Source organism: Ranitomeya imitator, chromosome 6 (genome assembly GCF_032444005.1).
Source record: "Ranitomeya imitator isolate aRanImi1 chromosome 6, aRanImi1.pri, whole genome shotgun sequence".
In the NCBI taxonomy this organism is placed as follows: Eukaryota; Metazoa; Chordata; class Amphibia; order Anura; family Dendrobatidae; genus Ranitomeya; species Ranitomeya imitator.
The window spans coordinates 24,935,397-24,952,300 of NC_091287.1; the positions used below are offsets into that span (position 1 = coordinate 24,935,397).

General features: G+C 44.6%; 1 protein-coding gene across 10 annotated transcripts in view; it reads right to left on the reverse strand.

Moving 5' to 3' along the window:
* The window catches only part of PHF14 (PHD finger protein 14), a 263,915-nt gene that overhangs the window by 147,965 nt on the left and 99,046 nt on the right, over window positions 1–16,904 (reverse strand). For all 10 annotated transcript variants that reach the window (XR_011313935.1, XR_011313933.1, XR_011313934.1 and 7 more), the window contains exons 16-17: window positions 1,190–1,246; window positions 975–1,096 (exon numbers count right to left, since the gene is read on the reverse strand). Coding sequence is in view for 7 of the 10 variants with exons in the window: in XM_069729337.1 (XP_069585438.1) it covers window positions 975–1,096; window positions 1,190–1,246 (179 nt within the window). In the remaining 3 variants the exon portion in view is untranslated. The remainder of the gene's footprint in view (window positions 1–974; window positions 1,097–1,189; window positions 1,247–16,904) is intronic.

Consider the following 16,904-nt stretch of genomic DNA (forward strand, 5'->3'; position numbering starts at 1 on the left):
ACAAATAAAAAAAACATGGACAATGAAGGAAAAAAACTGAACTATCCTTTCTGCATGAACATTGAAAGACCTTACAAACACAGCGACTGTGCAAACTGTGTCCTTAGTTTTACCCCATGGTACCGAATGGAAAAAGTCAAGTGCAGGAAGTGGGAGATAAGGAAGCTGTCCAGTAAGTAGGCAAAGTTATTTTTTCTATCCACACATGCATGGGATCTCTGCTTTAGTGGGGTCTCAGCCCACCACTAATCTCTTATGAAGCCCAGCAGCAGGCGGGATAGGAGATCTCACATGGTAGGTATGGCGGCCTTCAGAAAGCCCAAGGCAATGGCAACCAACTGGAAACTGCCAATTGTGTTAGGGCAGAACAAAAGCCTGAAGACTGCCAGCATCCATAGTGATAGCGGACAACCTATGTTCTGGTAAGGTGGCAGTCGATAAGGTCTTAAATCTAAGAAACCACTCACGCTCAATGCCAAGCTGCGGCGGTGTAAAGCAAGTGGTCACCGAACCCTAGAAGCATGGGTTTTTTTTTTTTTTGCATCGATCAATCACCATTTGGCAGACTGGTAGGGGGGGGTGGCATCTTCTGTCCATGAGGCATTCTACACATTTGTTTCTTCTAACTTTGTGGGGACAGTCTGGGGTAGGCTCTTTCCTGTTGGAGCACGATTGCACCCCTGTGCACACAGAGAGCCAAGTAGAGACATAACTTAATAAGTTTGGTGTGGAGGAACTCCCACGAAATGCCAATATGAAGCTAGACCTTGACCTGAGAAATGGGCATAAACTCCCAATAATCCAAAACCTTGACGAAAGCCTTCGTAGAGGATTGAAGGCCACCCACCACCATTTTACCACGATGGCTTTGGAATGGAACACCCAACAAGCTCACTGGAGACATAATGGTCAGGTGTCCACATAGTAAACGTAATGTGACTTATTCGCGGAAGAAGAAAATCCAAATATGGTACCTGACGAGGTTCTCATTGTCCCCGATGCCTTTACATGACGCACATTCGGTTCTTAGGTCCTCCGATTTTAGCCTTTTAGTTAAAAGCATTGGTTGTCGTCTCCTCTCCCTCGACATTCGCTCCTGATACAACCAGAGACGCGTGTGAGAAATACAACATCGCTGTATCAAGAGATTTCCACCAGTCCCCTACATAAGACCTACACAAACCCTGACCTCCGGTAAGTCATCATCAAGCAGGTAGCTTCTCTTTCTCTTCTGACCTCGGGTTCTCTGAAACAAAAAATAAATAAAAAAATGATTTTAACTTACGGTACTCAGAAACAAAATACAACAATGGATGATGAAAATTCCCGTACATCTCTGCTGTACTTTGTCATTTAATTTCTTACTATTTTCAAAATCTTTGCTTGTCATCAGTGAGAAAGACTACCTTCAAAAAAGTTTTCCCACATTTGCAAACTACATCGCTTCATTCATTGTCAATGGGACTGGGTGTTGATCTTTTATCTATGGCCCCAAAAAGAACCATTTGTGATATTCACATAGTTCCTGTAGTGATTTTTTTTGCCCCATAAGCTTGTTCAATGAGTAAAAGCTACTTTTTTGTTGTCGGTCCGAAAGGGTCTCTGAAGGAGAAGGAGGAGGGAGGAGAAGGAGGAGGGACGAGAAGGAGGAAGGAGGAGAAGGAGGAAGGAGAAAAAGGAGGAAGGAGAAAAAGGAGGAAGGAGAAAAAGGAGGAAGGAGAAAAAGGAGGAAGGAGAAAAAGTAGGAAGGAGAAAAAGGAGGAAGGAGAAAAAGGAGGAAGGAGAAAAAGGAGGAAGGAGAAAAAGGAGGAAGGAGAAAAAGGAGGAAGGAGAAAAAGGAGGAAGGAGAAAAAGGAGGAAGGAGAAAAAGGAGGAAGGAGAAAAAGGAGGAAGGAGAGAGAGAAGGAAGAAGAAAGAGGAGGAAGAAGTAGGAAGAGGAGGAAGTGGGAGGAGGAAGAAGTAGGAAGAAAAGGAAGAAGTAGGAAGAGGAGGAAGTGGGAGGAGGAAGAAGGAGGAGGAGGAAGGAGGAGGAAGAAGGAGGAGGAGGAAGGAGGAGGAGGAGGAGGAGGAAGAAGGAGGAGGAAGAAGGAGGCGGAAGAAGACGAAGAAGAAAATTTATGTAGTAGCCATTCGTGGGTACAGCAGCTCAGATCACATCCACTTCAATATGAGCAGCAGCACCTGAGAACGGCCACCAAACGGTGTATAAAGCTGTGTTGTGCTAACTTTAAACACTGAGTACATTGGGCTGGCAGCGTAACTAATCAATGGGGGTGCCAGATGTCAGACCTCCACCGATCTATATATTGATCACCTATACCAAAGATAGGTCATCGTTATATATATCCCGGACTACCCCTTTAATGGCAGTAGCTGAAGAAGCTCCTATCCTGAATGAAGCCAGCCTCATTACAGGGCCAGAAGATAATTATTTCATTTATTTTATTTTTGAGACACGGCTTTAAATACGGCATTTTACATTCGGTAATTAGAGTCCATAAAAAAAAAAAAAACTAAAGAAGATTAAAAGTTATTACGTTTAAGTCAGAGTTAAAAAATACTGATGGCGGCATATAAAAAAATGCAGCGGATATATGAAGAGAAAGCAGAAAGAGGCTTCAGACTTAATTTAATTAGGGCTCAGATTTTTGTGGTCTCGCCATAAATCAGATTCACGACTAGAGTGGAAATGAGATCTGTGTTCACAGCGGAGGCTGCTTTGTGAGAGATGGGGAGGAAGGACGTTTTTCTATTGAGGAACTTAATTACTTATCAGAACTTCATGTTTCAGCTACAAAAATACAGAATAGTACGAGGTGGGTGCTCCATCCAAAAGCAAAAACTACTCAGGATCTATAATATGACTTATATGTTGTACTGCAGTTATATAGTTGAGTAAAAACCTGCTGATTTTATGGACTCCCACCAGTGACGATAACAGGGCCCTTTAAAGGGTTATTTCCAACTTCATAGATGGATATTGTCAGAAAAAGGAAGGAAGAGGGGGAAACAAGGAGGAAGAGGGAAAAACAAGGAGGAAGACTAAGAAGGAGGAAGACTAGGAAAAAGGAGGAAGACAGAGGAAGATTGAGAAGGAGGAAGACTAAGAAGAAGTAGGAGGAAGACTAAGAAGAAGAAGGAGGAAGAAGACCAAGAAGGAGGAAGACTAAAAAGAAGAAGGAGGAGGAAGACTAAGAAGAAGAAGGAGGAAGACTAAGAAGGAGGAAGACTAAGAAGGAGGAAGACTAAGAAGGAGGAAGACTAAGAAGGAGGAAGACTAAGAAGAAGGAAGAAGACTAAGAAGAAGGAAGACTAAGAGGAAGTGTGAGAAGTAGGAAGACTAAGAAGAAGGAGGAAGACTAAGAAGAAGGAGGAGGAAGACTAAGACGAAGAAGGAGGAAGACTAAGACGAAGAAGGAGGAAGATTAAGAAGAAGAAGGAGGAAGACTAAGAAGAAGAAGGAGGAAAACTAAGAAGAAGAAGGAGGAAGACTAAGAAGAAGGAGGAGGAAGACTAAGAAGAAGGAGGAAGACTAAGAAGGAGGAAGACTAAGACGAAGAAGGAGGAAGACCAAGACGAAGAAGGAGGAAGACTAAGAAGAAGGAGGAAGACTAAGAAGAAGGAGGACTAAGAAGGAGGAAGACAAAGAAGGAGGAAGACTAAGAAGAAGAAGGAGGAAGACTAAGACGAAGAAGGAGGAAGACTAAGACGAAGAAGGAGGAAGACTAAGATGAAGAAGGAGGAAGACTAAGAAGAAGGAGGAAGACTAAGAAGAAGGAGGAAGACTAAGAAGGAGAAAGACTAAGAAAGAGGAAGACTAAGAAGAAGGAGGAAGACTAAGAAGAAGGAGGAAGACTAAGAAGAAGGAGGAAGACTAAGAAGAAGGAGGAAGACTAAGAAGAAGGAGGAAGACTAAGAAGGACGAGGAAGACGAAGAAGAAGGAAGACGAATAAGAAGGAGGAAGACGAAGAAGAAGGAGGAAGACGAAGAAGAAGGAGGAAGACGAAGAAGAAGGAGGAAGACGAAGAAGAAGGAGGAAGACGAAGAAGGAGGAGGAAGACGAAGAAGGAAGACGAAGAGTGGTAATATTTCAACAACAGATGGAAAAGTTTAAGGAATAGATCTGCAGCAATATCATCCTATGAAGATGGAAATCACCATTTGAGTGCACAGTTAGAACGGATAGATGGTGGCACATGTACATCGCTGCTCAGTTCATCGTCTATAAGAGTGCTGGGAATAATGAGGTACAGCACCAAGATACTGTCGTGACACAGACGCACTGGTGCACATGAGCGGCTATCGTTCCATTCCACTGGGACACTTTAGAAGCCCATTCTCATCTTTGTGAATGAATCAGCAAGTTATCACCTCTCATTGTGGGCAAAACCAAAACCCTGGGGATTTACATTTCCAATTCCAAATAGTAGGACCACTGTGTAAAATGTAAAACAAGACTGCAATGATCTTGAATGGTCTTGTTTTCTTTACAAATTACACTGTGGACAAACTTATTTGGAACTAAAGTTGCAGATGACCCATCACAGGACCGGCTCAGCCATTGCTACATGTGTGCTTCTATCATTTGGTATCACGTGCACTAGAAATGTGTTTTTATTGTGCATGCGCCAACTGGTCAATGTGAAGCGTGCACACAGGTTACTCAATGAAGATAGGACATCAGGTCCCACAGGTGATTGAGGTCTCATCAAGTGACTCTCCCATCCATGACTGAAAGCATGCTCCAATCATCTGTTTTTAGTACATATACGCCGATGTTACCTTTTTTAGCGTATAGTGCGCATGCTCCAAATTCAGTGTCTGACGCGAGCACACGATACTGCATTACAACACATTTGGTATTTTGTGCACATGCGCCAGATGGCCAATTACATGCGCACATGAAGCTAAGACATCTGATCCCTCAGTTCTTGATGCCACATCACGTGACCCACACGACCATGACTTGCTAGATGATGTAGCGCATATCATCATATGTGCACATCAAATTGGCCATCCAGTGCATGCGAATTAAAAATCAGATGCGCTGTAACAGTTTCTAGTGTGCATGCGCCATCAAGAGAACTTGCTCTAAACTGTCCGTCTGCGCATGCACACTAGAATCGGTTTATTATTGCATGCGCCGAACTGACTGTCCGACGTATGCTCATAAAGAACAAAGTGTGCTGTAATAGCACATGCATGCGCCAGATGGTGAATTTGCGAGGTGTACACTTAAAGGGGCTGTCCAGTCTACAAGTCTGCAGTTACTCTGACTGTAGACTTGTGAATCCTCGCTGACTATATATATATATATATATATATATATATATATATATATATATATATATATATATATATATATATATACATATACATATACATATATGTAACAATATATGAATATAATATAATAATTAATATAATAATAATAATATTATAATGGAGAAAAATCTAACAAAGAATTTTAATAATGAAAAGAAAGAAAAGAGAAAATGTAAAAATGTTAAATAAAATCCAGCAGGCAGAAACATTGAGAAATATACAAATTAACAAGGCAATCGCTTTCTTTAAGTAGCGACCGTATCTATTTATTAGAGCGCGCTGCGGAGGAGCGGAAACATAATAGCTGCTGATTGGGAACTCGAGATTTTTATTTTAGGAAGAATTTCTAAGAGCACATTGGAGCCGACAACACAATCCCGGGCTCAGCACAAATGTGTCTCTCAATGAAGAAGCCAGAAGAGCAAGAACGGGAGGTTCAGTATTTGATAGGACCTTGCAATGTACAGGATAAGGGTCGGCTGGTATCGTTCGCCATATAACTAGTTATAGTGGAGAAAAGAGAAGTCACCGTTTCTATAGGACTGGTCGCAAACATTACTATTGCCGCTCCTTTCCATTCCTACAGACTGCCTGAATCAGTGCAGAGGCTGCTGTAATCACAGGACTTTATTAGCTAATAAGTTCCATCTACAGACACGCACAGAAAACTTGAAATCCCCATATGTGTTATTGGCAAACCATTCAGGGCATTTAACCCCTTCATGACCCAGCCTATTTTGACCTTAAAGACCTTGCCATTTTTTGCAATTCTGACCAGTGTCCCTTTATGAGGTAATAACTCAGGAACGCTTCAACGGATCCTAGCGGTTCTGAGACTGTTTTTTCGTGACATATTGGGCTTCATGTTAGTGGTAAATTTAGGTCAATAAATTCTGCGTTTATTTGTGATAAAAACGGAAATTTGGCGAAAATTTTGAAAATTTTGCAATTTTCACATTTTGAATTTTTATTCTGTTAAACCAGACAGTTATGTGACACAAAATAGTTAATAAATAACATTTCCCACATGTATACTTTACATCAGCACAATTTTGGAAACAAAATTTTTTTTTGCTAGGAAGTTATAAGGGTTAAAATTTGACCAGCGATTTCTTATTTTTACAACAAAATTTACAAAACCATTTTTTTTAGGGACCACCTCACATTTGAAGTCAGTTTGAGGGGTCTATATGGATGAAAATACCCAAAAGTGACACCATTCTAAAAACTGCACCCCTCAAGGTACTCAAAACCACATTCAAGAAGTTTATTAACCCTTCAGGTGCTTCACAGCAGCAGAAGCAACATGGAAGGAAAAAATGAACATTTAACTTTTTAGTCACAAAAATTATCTTTTAGCAACAATTTTTTTATTTTCCCAATGGTAAAAGGAGAAACTGAACCACGAAAGTTGTTGTCCAATTTGTCCTGAGTACGCTGATACCTCATATGTGGGGATAAACCACTGTTTGGGCACACGGCAGGGCTTGGAAGGGAAGGAGCGCCATTTGACTTTTTGAATGAAAAATTGGCTCCACTCTTTAGCGGACACCATGTCAAGTTTGGAGAGCCCCCGTGTGCCTAAAAATTGGAGCTCCCCCACAAGTGACCCCATTTTGGAAACTAGACGCCCCAAGGAACTTTTCTAGATGCATAGTGAGCACTTTGAACCCCCAGGTGCTTCACAAATTGATCCGTAAAAATGAAAAAGTACTTTTTTTCACAAAAAAATTCTTTTAGCCTCAATTTTTTCATTTTCACATGGGCAACAGGATAAAATGGATCCTAAAATTTGTTGGGCAATTTCTCCTGAGTACACCAATACCTCACATGTGGGGGTAAACCACTGTTTGGGCACATGGTAAGGCTCGGAAGGGAAGGAGCGCCATTTGACTTTTTGAATGAAAAATTATCTCCATCGTTAGCGGACACCATGTCGCGTTTGGAGAGCCCCTGTGTGCCTAAACATTGGCGCTCCCCCACAAGTGACCCCATTTTGGAAACTAGACCCCCCCAAGGAACTTATCTAGATGCCCAGTGAGCACTTTAAACCCTCAGGTGCTTCACAAATTGATCTGTAAAAATGAAAAAGTACTTTTTTTTTACCAAAAAAATTCTTTTTGCCTCAATTTTTTCATTTTCACATGGGCAATAGGATAAAATGGATCATAAAATTTGTTGGGCAATTTCTCCCGAGTACGCCGATACCTCATATGTGGGGGTAAACCACTGTTTGGGCACACGGCAGGGCTCGGAAGGGAAGGCGCGCCATTTGACTTTTTGAATGGAAAATTGGCTCCAATTGTTAGCGGACACCATGTCGCGTTTGGAGAGCCCCTGTGTGCCTAAACATTGAAGCTCCCCCACAAGTGACCCCATTTTGGAAACTAGACCCCCCAAGGAACTTATCTAGATGCATATTGAGCACTTTAAACCCCCAGGTGCTTCACAGAAGTTTATAACGCAGAGCCATGAAAATAAAAAATAATTTTTCTTTCCTCAAAAATGATTTTTTAGCCTGGAATTTCCTATTTTGCCAAGGGTAATAGGAGAAATTGGACCCCAAATGTTGTTGTTCAGTTTGTCCTGAATACGCTGATACCCCATATGTGGGGGTAAACCACTGTTTGGGCGCACGGCAGGGCTCGGAAGGGAAGGCACGCCATTTGGCTTTTTAAATGGAAAATTAGCTCCAATCATTAGCGAACACCATGTCACATTTGGAGAGCCCCTGTGTGCCTAAACATTGGAGATCCCCCAGAAATGACCCCATTTTGGAAACTAGACCCCCAAAGGAACTAATCTAGATGTGTGGTGAGGACTTTGAACCCCCAAGGGCTTCACAGAAGTTTATAACGCAGAGCCATGAAAATAAAATAAAAAATTATTTTCTCAAAAATGATCTTTTAGCCTGCAATTTTTTATTTTCCCAAGGGTAACAGGAGAAATTTGACCCCAAAAGTTGTTGTCCAGTTTCTCAAAGTTTGCAGACTTTGATGGAATGCTCTGCGGGCGTCACGTTGCGTTTGCAGAGCCCCTGATGTGGCTTAACAGTAGAAACCCCCCACAAGTGACCCCATTTTGGAAACTAGACCCCGAAAGGAACTTATCTAGATATGTGGTGAGCACTTTGAACCCCCAAGTGCTTCACAGAAGTTTATAATGCAGAGCCGTGAAAATAAAAAATACGTTTTCTTTCCTCAAAAATAATTATTTAGCCCAGAATTTTTTATTTTCCCAAGGGTTACAGGAGAAATTGGACCCCAAAAGTTGTTGTCCAGTTTCTCCTGAGTACGCTGATACCCCATGTGTGGAGGTAAACCACTGTTTGGGCACACGTCGGGGCTCAGAAGGGAAGTAGTGACTTTTGAAATGCAGACTTTGATGGAATGGTCTGCGGGCGTCACGTTGCGTTTGCAGAGCCCCTGGTGTGCCTAAACAGTAGAAACCCCCCACAAGTGACCCCATTTTAGAAACTAGACCCCCCAAGGAACTTATCTAGATATGTGGTGAGCACTTTGAACCCCCAAGTGCTTCACAGACGTTTACAACGCAGAGCCGTGAAAATAAAAAATCATTTTTCTTTCCTCAAAAATGATGTTTTAGCAAGCAATTTTTTATTTTCACAAGGGTAACAGGAGAAATTGGACCCCAGTAATTGTTGCGCAGTTTATCCTGAGTATGCTGGTACCCCATATGTGGGGGTAAACCACTGTTTGGGCGCACGTCGGGGCTCGGAATTGAGGGAGCACCATTTGACTTTTTGAATACGAGATTGGCTGGAATCAATGGTGGCGCCATGTTGCGTTTGGAGACCCCTGATGTGCCTAAACAGTGGAAACCCCTCAATTCTACCTCCAACACTAACCCCAACACACCCCTAACCCTAATCCCAACTGTAGTCATAACCCTAATCACAACCCTAACCGCAACACACTCCTAACCACAACCCTAACCCCAACACACCCCTAACCCTAACCACAACCCTAATTCCAACCCTAACCCTAAGGCTATGTGCCCACGTTGCGGATTCGTGTGAGATTTTTCAGCATCATTTTTGAAAAATCCGCGGGTAAAAGGCACTGCGTTTTACCTGCGGATTTTCTGCGGATTTCCAGTGTTTTTTGTGCGGATTTCACCTGCGGATTCCTATTGAGGAACAGGTGTAAAACGCTGCGGAATCCACACAAAGAATTGACATGCTACGGAAAATACAACGCAGCGTTTCCGCGCGGTATTTTCCGCACCATGGGCACAGCGGATTTGGTTTTCCATATGTTTACATGGTACTGTAAACCTGATGGAACACTGCTGCGAATCCGCAGCGGCCAATCCGCTGCGGATCCGCAGCCAAATCCGCACCGTGTGCACATAGCCTAATTCTAAAGGTATGTGCACACGCTGCGGAAAACGCTGCGGATCCGCAGCAGTTTCCCATGAGTTTACAGTTCAATGTAAACCTATGGAAAACAAAAATCGCTGTACACATGCTGCGGAAAAACTGCACGGAAACGCAGCGGTTTACATTCCGCAGCATGTCACTTCTTTGTGCGGATTCCGCAGCGGTTTTACAACTGCTCAAATAGAAAATCGCAGTTGTAAAACTGCAGTGAAATGAGCAGAAAAAACGCGGTAAATCCGCCATAAATCCGCAGCGGTTTAGCACTGCGGATTTTTCAAATCCGCAGAGGAACAGAATACGTGTGCACATACCGAAACCCTAACCCTAGCCCTAACCCTAGCCCCACCCCTAACCCTACCCCTAGCCCTAACCCTAGCCCTACCCCTAACCCTAGCCCTAACCCTAGCCCTACCCCTAACCCTAGCCCTAACCCTAGCCCTAACCCTAGCCCTAACCCTAACCCTAGCCTAACATTAGTGGAAAAAAAAAATTCTTTATTTTTTTATTGTCCCTACCTATATGGGGGTGACAAAGTAGGGGGGGTCATTTATTATTTTTTTTATTTTGATCACTGAGATATAATCTATCTCGGTGATCAAAATGCACTTTGGAACGAATCTGCAAGCCGGCAGATTCGGCGGCCGCACTGCGCATGCGCCCGCCATTTTGGAAGATGGCGGCGCCCAGGGAGAAGACGGACGGACCCCGGCAGGATCGGTAAGTATGATGGGGTGGGGGGAGCATGGGGGGGGGGGGGGGATCGGAGCATGGGGGGGTGGATCGGAGCGCGGCAGCTGTGGAACGGAGCACGGGGGGTGGAACGGAGCACAGGGGGCTGGAACGGAGCACGGAGGGGTGGAACGGAGCACGGGGGGTGGATCGGAGTGCAGGGGGGGTGATTGGAGCACGGGCGGGTGATTGGAGCACGGGCGGGTGATTGGAGCACGGGGGGAGCGGACAAGAGCACGGGGGGGAGCGGAGCACAGGACGGAGGGGAGCCGGAGCAGTGTACCGGACAGATCGGGGGGCTGGGGGGGCGATCGGTGGGGTGGGGTGGGGGCACATTAGTGTTTCCAGCCATGGCCGATGATATTGCAGCATCGGCCATGGCTGGATTGTAATATTTCACCAGTTATAATAGGTGAAATATTACAAATCGCTCTGATTGGCAGTTTCACTTTCAACAGCCAATCAGAGCGATCGTAGCCACAGGGGGGTGAAGCCACCCCCCCTGGGCTAAACTACCACTCCCCCTGTCCCTGCAGATCGGGTGAAATGGGAGTTAACCCTTTCACCCGATCTGCAGGGACGCGATCTTTCCATGACGCCACATAGGCGTCATGGGTCGGATTGGCACCGACTTTCATGACGCCTACGTGGCGTCATGGGTCGGGAAGGGGTTAAAAGGGGGATATTCCAGTAAGCAGTCGTTATCTGTCTTATGGATAGGTGATAACTTCAAGGAGTCAAAACTGAAGACACCCCATGTTGATCAACAGCAATGTCTGGAAATAGCGGATCAATGCACTCGGTCATCTCAGACAGTCTTATAGACAATGAATGGAGCACGCACAAGCCCACTTCATTCAAAACAGGGGACTCACACTGGTCAGACTACTTCTCATTTTCCTGTTCTTTCTCTTAATTGCTTTTTAATCGTTTATCTGCTCCTGCAGCAGAAATCGGCAGGGAGGAAGTACCTGCTCCATAAATAAGAGAGTGTGCAACCTACAAGTAAAAAGATTAGATGCACGCCTTGGATCCTTCCATGACTCAACTTTCATCGAATCCATCTCCGGAGATCTAGACAGGGTGGTTCTATAGAAGGAAAAGTCACATTGCAAGGGGGCAGGGGGAGGTAAGGAGCCCGACAGGCAAATGTAGATTATTGGGTGGGGGGGTGAGCAAGGAAGAACATCTTTGACTAAAGTAGTGTTACAGCGGGCTTCTTTTAAACCCCTAAAGTATTCTACAGTCATTAAGTGCCCATACACCGTATAGCGGTCAGCTCAACGCTCGGTTAGGTGACGGCTCCCATTGACTGTCACGGATTCCTTCTCTAACACAATCAACAGAGCGAGGGAAGTGTGAACAATTTCAAGACCTTTATTACAGGCAAAACTAAAAGATCCATAAACAATCCACCACACTGAGGATACAATAGTCCAGAACACTAATGCAGTTCAGTAACAGGATAAAATGTCCAAGGAGATGAGAGTCCAATAATCCAGCAGAGGATAAAAAATCCATACGCTTCCCTTTCTCTCCGACGTGCTCTGTTTACACCATCCTCACCACACAGGAACTGACTTCCCAGCTCCTGTCCTCCACGATGGTTTTCAGGCCTCCCAGACCTGACAAAGGTGCTTCGGGGATTAAGGCACTACAGGGGGTCATCAAGAGGCATAGATACAGTCAGGCTGCAGACAGTAAGTGAGCCAATTCAATTATCAGCCTTTTGGAAGGTAATGGAAACTCTAGACAATATGGGGAATACACGGAATGATACAGGGCAACAAGAGAACACTATGAAAATCAGTAAAATATAAATATACACAAAATGATACCCAAATAACATCACACCATCACAACCTCTCCCCCCTCATAAGTGAGCACGCCATGAGGTCTACACAGACCTCTGGCCTGCTCACTTTAGTCCACATTGCTCAATCGTTTAGAGTTCCTTGTACAGTGGCAGGGGTAGGTCGGCCTGGGGAGCCTATGGTTCTTCTTGTCGAGACAGTCCATCAGCGTTCTGGTTTTGGCTTCCCCGTTTGTATTGGATGGAGAAGCTGTAGGGTTGTAAGGACAAGCTCCACCGCAGCAATCTTTCATTGTCCCCTGATACGCGGTTCAGCCATGTGAGGGGGTTGTGGTCTGTAACAATTGTAAAGTATCTACCATACAAGAATGGCTGCAATCTTATTAGCGCCCATACGATGGCAAGGCACTCCTTTTCAATAGTGGCATAGGCAACTTCCCGATCCAGTAGTTTCCGACTGGCAAAAGCAACAGGATGTTCTTCTCCGGCGGCGTTCACTTGGCTAAGTACTGGCCCAATCCCAAAGGTGGATGCATCTTTCTGCACGAGGAACCTGCGCTTGTAATCAGGTGCAGCCAAGACAGGACGGTCTTTAACTCTGAAAAGGCATCCTCGCATGCAGTCGTCCACATCACATTCCTAGGCATGTTCTTGCGGGTCAGGTCAGTTAGGGGCTTGGCCAAGGTGCTGAAGTTAGAAACAAATTTTCGATAGTAACCAGCAGTTCCTAAAAATGTAAGTACCTGCTTTTTAGTCTGGGGTCTATACCAGTTGCTAATGGCTTCCACCTTGGCAGGCTCAGGCCTTAGGGTCCCACCCCCTACTCTATGCCCAAGGTACTGCACCTCAGCCATCCCTATTTGGCATTTATCAGGGCGAATGGTCAGTCCTCCAGTAAGGATACAGTCTAGCACTATGCCCAAGTGTTTAAGATGTTCCTTCCAGGTGGTGCTAAAAATGGCAATGTCATCCAAGTAAGCACAGGCAAAGTCCTGACATTGTCGTAACAGTCAATCTACCAGTCTCTGGAAAGTAGCGGGGGCATTTTTCATCCCAAAAGACATTCCCAGGAACTCAAAAAGCCCAAATGGAGTAATGAAGGCCGAGCGCTCCCGAGCGTCCTACGTTAGGGGTATCTGCCAGTACTCCTTGCTCAAGTCTAACATGGTCACAAGTTGGGCACTGGCCAGACGATCCAATAGATCATCAATCCTGGGCATGGGGTGAGCATCACTCTTGGTGGCATCATTTAATCGTCTGTAATCAATGCAGAATCGTATTGTACCATCCTTCTTGGGGACCAGGACGACAGGAGAGGGCCAAGAACTGTGAGATGGCTGAACAACTCCCAGTCGTTTCATCTCCTCCAGTTCGTTCTTTATCATACCTTGAATAGCCTCTGGAACCCGGTAGGCAGCCTGCTGGATGGGGCGCTGTCCGGGGGTTTCCACATGGTGGCTGGTGAGAGTAGTCTTCCCCGGCTCTGAGGAGAAAGAAGCAGCCCTCGGCCTTAGTACCGCGCAAATATCGTCCTTTTGTATATCCGATAAATGGGAGCCCAGGGGCACTTGTTTCAGTGATCCTCCCATTTTGGCGACCTGGAGAAGATCGGGGAGATACTCGTCGGTGGCGGTATCATTAGGGGGGTGGCAGACGGCTAGAAAAGGCAGAGATTGGTCGGGGTAGTCTTTCAGCATGTTAATGTGGATGGTTTTCTGTCGTCGACCACTAGAGTCCAGGGCAATAAAGTAGTTAGTGTCATTAATTTTCTTGACAACCTGATAAGGGTCTTCCCACACTGCTTGAAGCTTGTTGGCAAGAGAAGCAGTAATCATGAGCACTTGTCCTTCCATAAATTCCCAGGTCCTGGCATTACGGTCATACCAGGTTTTTTGTCTGGACTGGGCCATTCGCTGATGTTCTTTAGCCAAGGTAGCTAGCTGGGCGAGACGGTCTCTGAACTCTAGAAGATAGGGAATGATGGGTATTCTGGTGTCTGACATATCTCCTTCCAAATGTTCTTTCAGAAAGGTAAGAGGCCCACGGACCTTCCGGCTAAACAGTAGTTCGAAGGGAGAGAACCCTGTGGACTCTTGGGGAACCTCCCGATAGTCGAAGAGGAGATGTGGCTGGTATTTTTCTCTGTCTTTTTCAATGTCAAAAGCCCTCAGCATATTTTTTAGGGTTCCAGTAAAGCGTTCACATAGTCCGTTGGTCTGCGGGTGGTATGGGGTTGTGCAAATGGCTCGAACACCACAGGTATGCCATATTGACTTGTCCAAACCTGACATGAACTGAGTGCTTTGATCCGATAATATTTCACTAGGAAACCCTACCTGGGTTAAGATGGTAACAAGGGCCTCGGCTACCTTTACTTCTGTAATACTGGACAGGGCCACAGCTTCAGGATACCGAGTGGCATAGTACACCACTGTCAAGATTATTTTTTCCCCGACCGGCTGGGGTAGGCCAGAGGACCTATGATGTTGACAGCTACACGTTGAAATGGTTCTTCAATTATGGGCAGGGATTGCAGGGGTACCTTATGTCGAGCTCCTGGATGCCGCATTCGCTGGCACACATCGCAGGTGCGGCAATAATGGGCTACCGACTGCGAGATGCCAGGCCAGTAAAAACTTTGGGTGAGTCTCTTTTCAGTCCTTTTCCTCCCTTGATGCCCAGCAAAGGGGATGTCATGGGTCAGTTGGAGTAGCTGTGCCCAGTACTTCTGAGGGACAATGAGTTGCCTGGTCGTTGCGTCAGGGTTGCCCTTGTCATTGACCTTTGTTACACGATAATACAGTCCGTTTTCTCGAGTGAAGCCATCCCCATTATCTCCCATGTGCCCAGTTTCTGACCTTAGCTTAAGGGGAGCTAAGGGAGTGTCACCCTCTATTTCTCACCTAAACGCCTCTCTATCCCAAGACTCTCCCAATGTAGTAGCAGCGAACGTATAGCTTACCAACTCTGATGCGGTTCGTGGTGGTTGCTCCCCGATGAGGTCTGGATGATGTAGTGCTTGAAGGGCCTGTAGTCGGGTGACTGCTCCCACAAATTGGCACTGTAACTCCCCAATGTTGTTCCCAAGGAGGATATCTGCAGGAAGTCCTCCCATAACTCCAATTCAAAACAGTTTTTCTCCACAACCATAATCAAGACGCACAGAAGCTCGCTGTATATATTTGCGGGCACCCCCCGCCAGGACAATGGGAATTCCCGGACTCGTATAGCGGTCAGTTCAACGCTCAGTTAGGTGACGGCTCCCATTGCCTGTCACGGATTCCTTCTCTGACACAATCAACAGAGCGAGGGAAGTGTGAACAATCCCAAGACCTTTATTATAGGCAAAACTAAAAGGTCCATAAACAATCCACCACACTGAGGATACAATAGTCCAGAACACGAATGCAGTTCAGTAACAGGATAAAATGTCCAAGGAGATGAGAGTGCAATAATCCAGCAGACAGAGGATAAAAAAATCCATACGCTTCCCTTTCTCTCTGACGTGCTGTGTTTACACCATCCTCATCACACAGGAACTGACTTCCCAGCTCCTGTCCTCCCCAGCCCCCTCCTTATGACTAGGGGTAGTCAGACAGGTTGGGGTCCTTTTCAGGCCTCCCAGACCTGACAAAGGTGCCTCGAGGATTAAGACACTACAGGGGGTCATCAAGAGGCATAGATACAGTCAGGCTGCAGACAGTAAGTGAGCTAATTCAATTATCAGCCTTTTGGAAGGTAATGGAAACTCTAGACAATATGGGGAATACACGGATTGATACAGGGCAACAAGAGAACACTATGAAAATCAGTAAAATATAAATATACACAAAATGATACCCACATAACATATCACACCATCACACTGCCGATACCCATTTACAAAAGAAGATGCAAGTAGTCTCTTTTTTTTTTGTTTAAAAAAAAACTAGACAACTCTTTTAAAAGATGTGTACACATTTTATAAAGTAATGACACATGCTATTAAAGAGTGCCCATTTTCTTATATCCTGTTCATATTCCTGTGGGTAGAAAAAGCAATCAGACAATAGTAAAAGTCTAAGATAGTGAAAAGTAAAAGAAAAAAAAAAGAAAAAGCCTTTTGCCCCATTAAAAATAAAAAGATTAAAAAAAAAAAAAAAAAAACACCCATATTTGTGGTATCGTTCCATCTGTAAAAATCCCATCTATCAAAATATAAAAGTAAATAACCTGATCGGTGAACAGCGTAAAGAGAAAAAAAAAACTAAATATTTGCAACAGTGCAATAAGAGGCGATCAAAACATTGTATCTACCCTAAAATGGTATCAGTAATAAAGTTAAAAAATAAGCCCTCACATAAACGCATTGACCAAAAATTGAGAACGTTACAGATATTGGAAACTGGTGACACAAGAAAAACTTTTTTTTTTCCTTCATTTTTAAAAAAGTTTCACTACTTGAAAAAAAAAAATGCTATGTATGTTTGATACCTGCATAATCGTACTGACCTGAGGAATCAGATTGACAGGTCAATTTTACCATATAGTGAACATGGTAAATAAAAAAAAAAAACAATTGTGGCACATTTTTCACAATTTCTCCGCACTTGGAATTTCCAGTACCAAGTCCTCATTTGACCAGGTCGATGAAA